The 11,270-nt window shown below is 42.9% G+C and overlaps 1 protein-coding gene across 1 annotated transcript in view; it reads left to right on the top strand.

Moving 5' to 3' along the window:
- znf318 (zinc finger protein 318) overlaps positions 1 to 11,270 on the top strand; it is a gene marked incomplete at its 5' end in the record, with an annotated part of 39,758 nt that overhangs the window by 16,509 nt on the left and 11,979 nt on the right. The window contains 3 exon segments of the mRNA XM_037680728.1: positions 4,019 to 4,113; positions 4,906 to 5,005; positions 5,108 to 5,418. Of these exon segments, the coding sequence (XP_037536656.1) occupies positions 4,019 to 4,113; positions 4,906 to 5,005; positions 5,108 to 5,418 (506 nt within the window).

The following is an 11,270-nucleotide window of genomic DNA, read 5'->3' as shown; positions in this document are numbered from 1 at the left end:
CATACACTTCTTCCAGCTTTTCTGTGGGGGACCCCAAGGCGTTCCCATGCCAACCGAGAGACATGGTCTCTCCAGAGTGCTCTGGGTCTTCCCTGGGGTCTTCTCCCAGTCAGATCTACCCGAACCACCTCCCTATTGAGGTGCCCAGGAAGCATCCTTATTATAATAATATAATAATAATCATTTTATTTAAAAAGCGCCTTTCAGGACACCCAAGGATACTTTACAGTAAGAACAAAGATCAACAGGAATAAATTACATAAAGAATATAAAGTACATAAAGAATATAAAGTACATAAAGAATATAAAGTACATACAGAATATAAAATGCATAAAGAATATAAAATACATACAGCAAAGTTAAGGATAAGCGAGTCTAAAGAAATGTGTTTTCAGAGCAGTCTTGAATAGAGAAAAAGAGGTGGTGTTTCTTAAGTCAGGGGGTAGAGCATTCCAGAGATGAGTGGCAGAGCAGGTGAAGGCCCTGCTCCCCATTGTGGAGAGGCGGGCAGATGGTACATGGAGGTGTAGTGAAGAGGAGGATCTGAGAGAGCGAGAGGGGATGGAGATGTGTAAGAGGTCAGATAGGTACGGAGGGGCAAGGTTGTGGATAGCTTTGAAAGTGAGAAGAAGAATTTTGAAGACGATGCATGATTTAACCAGGAGCCAGTGGAGCTGCTGCAGGACTGGAGTGATGTGGTTATAGGAGGAGGTTTGAGTGGTGACACGGGCAACTGAGTTCTGGACCAATTGCAGCTTCTGGAGAGATTTGTTGGGGAGGCCATAAAGAAGGGAGTTGCAGTAGTCAATCCGAGAAGTCACAAGACTGTGCACAAGGATGGCTGTGGAGCGGGGTGTGAGAGAAGGGCGGAGACGGTTAATATTTCGGAGATGGAAACATGACATTGTTGATGTGAGAAGTGAAGGAGAGAGTGATGTCGAGGATGACACCAAGACTCTTGACCTGAGGCGAGGGGGATAGCAAAGAGTTGTTAAGGGGGGTGAGAAGATTTTCTGATTTTGAAAGAGAGTTTTTGGTACCGACAAGAATGATTTCTGTTTTGTCACTGTTTAGTTGTAGGAAATTGTTAGAAAATATTGCAAACACTGCACCAATCTGTCTGTCAATCTCATTCTCCATTCTTCCCTCAATTGTTAACAAAATCCCGAGATACATGAACTCCTCCACTTGAGGCAGAACCTCATCCTTGACCTGAAGAGAGCAATCTACCCTTTCCTGACTGAGGACTATGGCCTCAGATTCAGAGGTGCTGATTCTCATCCCAGCTGCTTCACACTCTGCTGCAAACCGCTCCAGTGAGAGCTGGAGATCACAGCACGATGATGCCAACAGGACCACATCATCTGCAAAGAGCAGAGATGAAATCCTGAGGCCACCAAACCGGAATCCCTCTACCCTCTGGCTGCACCGAGAAATTCTGTCCATAAAAGTTGTGAACAGAATCGGTGACAACGGGCAGACCTGGCAGAGACCAACTCCCACCCTGAAAGGCACCCGACTTACTATCGGCAATGCGAACCAAACTTTCGCACTGCTTGTATGGGGTCCAAACAGCCCGTAACAATGGGCCACCAATCCCATACTCAGAGCACCACTACAGTGTACCTTGAGGAACAAAACCAAAAGCCTTCTCTAAGTCCACAAAACACATGTAGACTGGATGGACAAACTCCCATAACCCCTCGAGGACCCTAGTGAGAGTAAAGAGCTGATCATTGTTCCACGGCCAGGACGGAACCTGCATTATTCCTCCTGGATCTGAGGTTTGACCAACAATCTGACTCGCTTCTCTAGTTCCCCTGAATAGACCTTACCAGGGAGGCTAAGGAGAGTTATGCCCCATATTATATATTATATTGGTATTATTATTACTATATATTACTACTACTATATTACTACTAGTATTACTATATATATATTGGAGCACACCCTCCGGTCCCCCTTTTTGAATAGGGGAACCATCACCCCAGTCTGCCAATCCAGTGGCACTGCCTCCGAGGTCCATGTGATATTGCAAAGGCACATCAACCAAGATAGCCCCACAACATCCAGAGCCTTAAGAAAATCAGGGCGAATCTCATCCACCCCTGGAGCCCTGCCACCACAGAGCTTTGTAACTACCTCGGCAACTTCAGCCAAGGTAGTTAAAAATTGTCATTAGCCAGTTATGGACAGACCAACCCCAAAGTCCCCTGACTCCGTTTCCTCCATGGAAGATGTGCTGGTGGGATTGAGGTCTGAGAAGCATTCCTTCCACCTCCCGACAGCATCACTGGTTGAGGTCAACAGCCCCCACCTTCACTGAACACAGTATTGGTAAAGAGTTGCCTTCACCTCCTCAGCTGCCTGATGGTTTGCCAGAATCTCCTCGAAGCTGACCAAGAGTGTTTATTTGAAGCCTCACTGAACTCCTCCCACATCGAAGCTTTTGCCTCAGCAAAAGCAAAGGCTGCAGACCTTTTGACCCTCTGGTTCTTCTCAGCTGCCTCCAGAATCCCACTAGACAACAACAGATAGCACAATGGCTCAGTGGTTTGCACTGTTGCCTCACAACAAGAAGGTCTTGGGTTCAATCCCTGGTTGGACATGGGGTCTTTCTGTGTGGAGTTTGCACGTTCTTCTCATGCTTGCGTGGGTTTTCTCCAGGTACTCTGGTTTCTTTCCACAGACCAAAAATATGCCTGTTAGTCTGCGTTCAGGCCCAAGCCTCCCTTGCAAAAGAGATCTGTGATCTCAGTGGGATTTGCCTGCTTAAATAAAGGTTAATAAATAAACAAGGCTCGATACGACTCCTTCAGTTTGACAGCCTTCCTAACCGTGGGTGTCCACCACCCAGTTTGAGGATGGCCACCGCGAGAAGCACCGACAATCTTGCAGCCACAGCTCAAAGCAGCTACTTCAACAACTGAGGTGCGGAACACAGCCCACTGTAACTCAATGTTCCCCGCCTCAGCTGGGATACAGTTAAAGCTCTCCCGGTGGTTTGAGTTGAAGATCTTTCTGACGGTTCTTCTGCAAGGTGTTCCCAGCAAACCCTCACTATGCATTTGGCTTCCTCTAAATTTAAATCCTGTAAATTCAAGTCAGCTAATTTTATTTATTTATTTATTTACTTTTCTCTGCACTAAAAGTACAGGAGAATGGTGATTTACACAGAGTGATGCTATGCTATGCAGAACTAAGCACCACCTGATAATGTCACCAACCTCGTATTGCTTTTTCCCCCTCATATTTACTGCAAACCGTCTCTGACTCATGGTGTCAGTTTACAGCCAGTATCAGAGACTTTAACATAAATGCTAAACAAAACCAGAACAGGAAAAGAGCATGAAAAAAAAAAAAACTTTTTCACACTCAGAAGCATCATAAACAGTCAAACATTGCACACATACTGGTAATTCCTACCCAGCATGGTTTGCAATGCTCTGGGATGTGACTCTCACACATTTCACACACCTTTACTTTAATATTGATTTATTACTGAGAGAATATTGATAATGATGCACAGCTACTTTGTAGTTAGTTTATAAAAGTAGTTAACCACAGAGGATCACTGAAGTGAGGTAATTCATTAAATTACACCAGGGAGACGTCCAACACACATTGAATGCGCCACTCTGCTTCAGCACAGCAGAGTTCTGCTCCGCCTTTTTGGGTCTAATGGACTGGATTAATTTCTGAAATCTCACCTCTGAACGGGACAGACGCTTTACTTGTGATATATGAACCATTCTGAGTTGTGTTCACTTACAACGTTGTCACATTACTGACAGTCTTACAAGTCAGAGACAGCAGTGGATGATAAGTTAGCGCTTTAGCATTAGCTTCCACAATATTTTATATTTTATTTTCACAGTTTAGCATTAGGAAAGCTACACTTTTAGTTAGCAAATTAGCGATTATAGAAGCTAACTTTTTGGTTTACTGTCCACCACTGCAGTTGATCCACAGTGAGTCAACGTGTGATCTATGTGTCTATCTATTGTGTATTTTCAGGTGCAGTGAGAAGTGTTTCTCAAGACAAAGATCAACAGCAGACCAAGAACAGGAGTGTTTCTGATGAGGAGAACAACGAGAGCCAGAAACAAAAGGTTTCAATTGCATTACGCATCACTTTCTGTCTATATCTTATTTCCACAGTCATGCATATACCATAGGCAGTAAAAAAAAAGGGAGACTTTGGATTGGAACCCAGAAGTTAACGCTGGACCAGGCCAAGCTTTCCTTTCAGCTGGTTTTAAGTCCTGTTCTCTCCTTGTAAATCAGAGCCCCTAACTTTGGTCATGGTGGTCCACCTGTTGTTGTCATGCATGTTTTAGCTGTTTTCTGCTTCAGCACACCTGATTCTAATGTCTGAATTACCACTTCAGAATGTCATCAAGTTCAGCAGAAGCCTGTCAGTTACTCATACATGTCAGTCAGATGTGTTGAAGCAGAGAACTTCTGTGCACTAGTGAAATTGGACTTTTAAGTCCTGCCTACTCCACCATCCAATCATCATGGTATCACGTATGCTTTTTTTAAACAGTTGTAACTGCAGCTGAATGTTGTTGAAAAATAAAGATTTGCACAGTAGCCAGGTAAAATCTATGTGAATCAACAGGAGTTAACACCTGAAAATATCTGAGGTTTATTTTTGATTTTCTACAAGAACATTGTCCCGTTGGTTTACACGGAGGGGCAGAACCTAAACCAGCTGATCCCATTCTGGGCTTCAATTTCCAGCTTCTGCTTTGAGGTCTACTGTATTAACTGTGTTTTGAGTTTACCTGTCCACTCTGCTGTGGCTGGAGCTTGCCGGAGTGACCAGGCCCAGTTTGATGGTGCTGGTTCTGCAGGATTCATGAGGACAGAAGCTGACTATTGCTGTGTGTTCTGTTCAGGTTCTGGAAGAACGGGAGAATATGAAGAAAGAGCGAGAGGTCAGGATGAAGAAGAAAGAGTATCTAATGAAGGAGCTGGAGCGACTCAGGAAGCAGCAGGGTAAGGGTCAGGTGGTCTCTCTTGGAACTAAAACTCATCTTAAACATCTGGTTCTGTTTTATGAACATATGTTCTAAGGTGGACATGTCTCCATTGTTCCAGGTGAGCTGCTGAGGAAAAAGCGCCGGGAAAAGGACGGTCACAAAGACCCCCTGCTGCAGGAGCTTGGCCGACTGCAAGAGGAGGTTATGGCTCAGATCTCCAGCCTCCGCAAGGAGCACGAGGCCGCTGAGAAGAAACGCAGCGAAATTGAAAAGGTGGCGCTCATTTTTGGCCTTAACCCATCGGACCAGCCCAGTAAAACCATCAAGCAGCCCAAAGTTCAGGAGGATGAGCCACAACCAGCAAAGAAAAAGCGAGAGCCCGAGTGGAGCCCCGAGGAGCGGGAGGCCTCCGACAGCTCTGCAGCGAAGGTATGAGTTCTGTTGAGGAGGTACTGGAGGCGTTCTGTCAGGAGCATAGCTAGGGTCCATTCAGCAGGTTCTGATCCCTGTTTAGGAATGATTATTTAGATTATTAACAGATTCGTTGTATGTTTTTATATTAGTTTATTAACTGGTTTATTACATGAGGTTTAATAAGACTAGTTTATTATCCAGGTTACTACCTGAGTTGGGTAACAATTTAATTATTCAGTATGTTAGTAGTTTAACAGGTAAAATAACAGTACTTACCTGGTTTAAGTTTATTACAAGTTTAATGCGGTTATTATGAGTTTAATGACCTAGTTATAAGTTTTTTCAAATTTACGACTAGATTTAGTAACAAGTTGGATATCCAGTTTACTAACTAGTTCATCAGATTTCTAAACATACTTGTGCGTTGTTTCTATCTAGTTTAGCAACGAGTTCGTTATCCAGATTATTTTTAGTTTAACAAGGTTTAATATCTGACTAATGTCCATTATTACATTCACAACTGGGTTTATTACACCTTTGTTACCTGGTTTCATATTTGGTTTAATCTCCACTTTTAATACCAGTTTGAGTTCATTATGTCTTTTTAACTTGGTTTATCAAAAGATTTATCACATAATTATATATTTTATTATACAGTTAAATCTGTTTTAACATAATTACTACCTTGTTTAATCGACTTCATTTCTGGTTAGCATTTTCCTTACCATGTGTAATGATTGATCATTACACACTTTATGATTGGTTTAAATGCTTGTTTGACTTGTAGTTTATTGATTTAATAGCTGTTTTGTTAACTCAGCAAAATCACCATCTTAACGCAGTGGAGGAGTACGAGTACCCCTGTGATCCTGGGGGCTATGTTGTCTTGGGCATTATTACCTTGTGCATTCTGCCATAGCAAAAAGGCCTTAGAGCAGGGGGGTCAAACTCAGGGGGCCAAAATTAAAACCTTTTTCAAACTAAGGGCCAATTTCAAAATCTACATGAACTCAAATCAGATACCCAACATCTTTTCTTGGTCACCGGTTCCACAACAAGAGTTTGATTGGTCTCATTTGATGTTCTCTGTTGTTCTTTCAACATCATAATCAAAGATGACTGAAAAAATTCAAGCGATAGAAGTATTTTATGTTTCACATATCATCTTGGAGGGCCAGATAAGATGTCAATGAGGGCCACATTTGGCCCCCGGGCCTTGAGTTTAACACATATGCCTTAGAGATAGGATAAGAAACTTAGAAAGATTGAAAAACTTCAATGGAAAATCAGCACATTTGTCAGAATGTCTTGACCATAAAAAGGAAACAGCGGCACTGGAAGAAAGCAAGCTCACTGGCAAGCTCTTGGTGGTTGAGCCTTGGCTCCTGGGGCTTAGTCAGGCCAAAGCAGGAGAGACCATGTGGCCACCTCCACATTTACCCACCATCTGCAAAGCGGACCATTAAAGTCTGATGCCTTGCAAGCCTGGTGGCAGGCGAGGGAGGATCCCTGGCCATGCTGCCTCCTGGTTGTATAACCTAGCTTTAGGGTCGTAGAATGTCAACTTTAAGGTAGTTATGGAGCTGGAACTTGTGTGTTAAGTTTAGTGATACCACATATACCGTATTTTCCGCCGTACACATTGCTCCGCCCTATAAGTCGCATCAGTCCATATTTATCTAATAAAGTGGAAAAATCCATAAGTTTGTTGCTTCGCCATATACGTCGCATCTATTATGTGCCACCACTGACGCGTTGCGTTTGTTACAAGTCACCGCTGACAACCCGGAAATGTGGGCTGGTGTTGTGCCAAAAATTAATTGGCTGCCAAATGGCGGCCACAGGAGCATGCACAGGAGGACTTTTAACAAGAATTTAACAAGATATTTGTTTGCTCGAAATTATAGCAAAGCTGTGTCTCAGTTTAACGTTTGCTTAAAAAATGCACTTTAATGGTCAAATTAGTTGCATTTCGCCAGGGCAGTGCAGCTAGTTTGATGGTCGATACAAGCAGCGAGCAGAACCATGGTGGGGAGACTATTGGTTTATAAATATGAGGGAACTCCATAAATATGTCACTTCGGCCTATAAATCCCAGGGCATGTATATGATGTAAAAAAAAAAAAGTGTTACTTATAAGGCAGAAAATACGGTAGTTGGACTCATCTCCACACACAACTTGGGCTCTGGAACTTAATTTCTGGAGTGGGTCTGAGCTCTTTGTTACTCTGGAGTTGCCCAGTGAAAGAGGTGCAGAAGAGACTGGTATGGCGCTTTGCCATCATCTCAACTCATCGGCTCCGCACAACATGGTACCAGTTAAGGGTCTGCCCACTGTCAGTATCCACCCCACTCAGCTCAGTTTATGTAACCACCTTGTTTGAGGTTCCAAGGCAGCTAAGGTGAGCAGACAGCAGCCATTGATTGGCCAGTGGCGCTACGTCACTGGGTGAGCCGCCTAGCAAAACTGCAAATGACATCCACACCTCCACTTCTTTATCGTGTTGACGAACGGCGCCACAAGAAATGAGCACATTTATAGAGAGATAACAAAGCTGATGGTGCAGCATGATTACATCCGGTCTTATAAGCAATGCCGGAATAAGCGAACAAATTCAAGTCTGATTATAGGACGATTAAGGACCACAACAAGCGAAGGGGCTCTAACACAAAAAGACTGTTTACGATCCCGCCCACCTTGCACTGACAATCCTGTCCACAGAGTGGGGAAAGAGGTCAGCCTTAGTGGCAAATCACCTACACCTGAAAAGAACCGAGAAGTTGAGAGCCGAGTGGAGTCACGCCAAATGGCAATGCAGCAATAGTCTGATTTACAAGAGAGGCCTGTAAAACAGAACAGCTTATGCACCATATGGCAGTCCAGATTACATGACTCTTTTTCATTGTATGGCTCTGGTCAGCCCAGCTCGGGTCTTTCAGGCTTGTTACAGCCTTATTGATTTTGCACATGGGCAGAATCGTCATAGCAAGAGCACAAGGCTCATATGCCGTCATTTTTTGTGACGCCCAACAATGAAAAACAGCGGAAAGGTAAATGAGCATGTACAAAGCCATATAGCAGTATTGCATGGAAGGGGAAAGGGCCAAAACACGTACGAAGGTAAGTTAATGCTACCTAATGTTAGCTAGTTTGAAGTCGTTTGAAGCTGCGTGTATAACTGAGCCAGTGAATCAATCAGTGACCTACAGTACACTGACATCATAACTTTTGTGTGAGTCAGACCTCAAAGAACATCTGGTCTCTGGATTCCAAAAATGGAACTCGAAGTGGGCTGGACAGCCTAATGCAAAGACTTAAGAACCTGGGCCAACCAGGCTGAGCCTTACAAGGCAAAAGGGCCATTAGATTATCTGTTGTTGTTGTTCAGGTGACAATGCCCAAGTCAGCAATGAGAGTCAACTAAATTAAGACTGATTGGAGAAAAGTTCTCTTCCCTGATCCGAACCCGAGCAATGTTCTGTTATTGGACTGTTGTGCTAGGCATCAGCTGTTCATAATGAACATTGTATTCAAGTATAAGGTGGTCCATATGTGTTACAAGGCCAACTTAGAACAAAAGTCGATGATTAATTTTTAGGAGTCCAAGCCTGTGGAGGCAGGGGAACACAGCTGCAATGCAGCAAAGTTTCCATGTGTCCAGCAGAACATGGTACCCTATTGAAACGGTTGTTTATTTTTAATTTATTATTTTAACGTTTCTTCTGTAATTAAGTCTAACTGCAGCCCACATCGCAAATAGTTTCAAGATGGTATTTACATTATGAGTAACTACAGTCTGCATGTACAACAAAGAAAAATACTCAGTTAAATCCAGTTTAATTCTATAGCACCAAGTCACAACAGAAGTTGTCTCAAAGCACTGTACCAAAGCATTCACATAAATAATAAAAGCCAATTATTAAAAGTTATCTATCAAAGGAAGGAAGGAAGCGGGAGATTGTGTTGAATCTTCACTTTGTCACAGTCTCCCATCCTGATCAAGCACAAAGGAGACAGTAGAAAGGAAAAACTCCCTTTTAACAGGAAGAGACCTCCAACCAAACCAGACTCAGGACAATCAGCCTTCTGCTTTGACCAACTGGGGTTTGAGAGGACAGGAAGGAGAAACAGACAACCACAGAATGACAGGTCCAGGTGTAGTATCTATTGGAGGAAAGATAAAAAAAAAAAAAACATGTTAAGATAGAAATAATTACACATACAAACAGGTTGAGCAGAGCATGTAAACACAGTAGCAGAGTGAGGAAATGTGGTCAATATGTCCTCAGGCAGTCTAAGCCTATAGCAGCAGAACTAAGGGACAGCTCAGGAAACTCAAGCCAACCCTAACTATAGGATTTAACAAAACGGAAAGTCTTAAGTCCAGTCTGAAAACTGGACAATGTGTCAGCCTCATGGACAGAAACTGGAAGCTGGTTCCACAAGAGAGGAGCCTGATAAATGAAAGATCTTCCTCCCATTCTGCTCTTGGAAACTAGGAACCACAAGTAAGCCTGCAGTCTGAGAGTTAGGAAAATGTGGAACAATAAGATCTGTAATACAAGATGGAGCTAGGTTGTTGAGAGCTTTGTAGGTTAGAAGTAAGATTTTGAATTCAATTCTGGATTTGACAGGGAACCAATGGAGAGAAACTAAAACTGGAGACACACGATCTCTCTTACTAACTCCAGTGAAGACTGGCAGCAGCATTTTGGATCAACTGACATTTTAAAGACGTTTTAAAGAAGTATTTGGACACCCAGATAACCAACACTCACAATAGTCCAGTCTAGACATGACAAATGCATGAACCAGTTTTTCTGTATCATTTTTAGATAAGATGATTTTAATTTTAGTGATATTGTGCAGGTGGAGGAAAGCTGTTCTGCTAACTTTTTTAACGTGGGGGTTAAAAGACATGTCCTGGCCAAAAATAACACCAAAGTTTTTAACTTTGGAATTGGAGGCCAAATTAATGCCATCCAGAGGAAGTGAAAGACTGAAAATTTAATTCTTAAGATGCTCAGGTCCAGAAACCACAACCTCTGTCTTGTCCGAGTTTAAAAGTAGAAATGTTGTATAGTTTATCACTGATTTATTGATGTGATTTATTTTTGGGTTTGTTACCTGATTATTAACAGGTTTATTGTTCACTTTATTACCTGGTTTGCTGAAGCCTTTAATTTCTATTTTTTTTACTAATTTATTGAGGCTATTGATGTGGTTTAATATTAGTAGGGATGGGGCCGATCCAGTATCGGTATCGGCCTCTGATATCAGCATAATTTACATATCGGATTTTCCAATCCTCCTGCCAATATTTTCAATCCATGATACAAGTTGGCTTCAAACTATGGAATGGATTTCCTGAACGGCGGCGTGTCTCATGAACCCAGAGTAATAAGACCTGCCTCACATTCAGGAAATCCAGTTCATAGTTTGCAAACAGCTACAACGTGACGACTGAGTTAGCAGCACTGTGGCTAACAGCTAACAAACTTTTCATCCAGACATGTCCGCTGTGTGGAAGTATTTTACACTAAACATCACAAAACAAGACAGCATCGTGCAATGTCTGCAGAGCCATAGCGCCACATTAAACCGCGGTAAAGTTAGTTTAACGATGAACATTCGAGCTCCGTGGCTTCAGCGGGGCGCTGCTCTTTGGTCAAACCGAAAGAGGCGACTCGACCCCGGCCAGCCGTGTCCAATCTGTCCCGCTCAGTCTGCCCGTCTCTGAGGAGGGACAGACTGAGCGCGGCTGCCCCAAATCAGGCTGCCTGCTTCGGATTGAACAAGAAGAAATCACTGAAACCATGGAGCTCAAATATTTACAGAGAAGTTGCTAAACTTCATCATAATTAAT

Source organism: Nematolebias whitei, chromosome 1, assembly GCF_014905685.2.
Source record: "Nematolebias whitei isolate Nwh7 chromosome 1, NemWhi1, whole genome shotgun sequence".
NCBI classification, from domain to species: Eukaryota; Metazoa; Chordata; class Actinopteri; order Cyprinodontiformes; family Rivulidae; genus Nematolebias; species Nematolebias whitei.
This window is presented reverse-complemented; position numbering and strand designations above follow the sequence as displayed.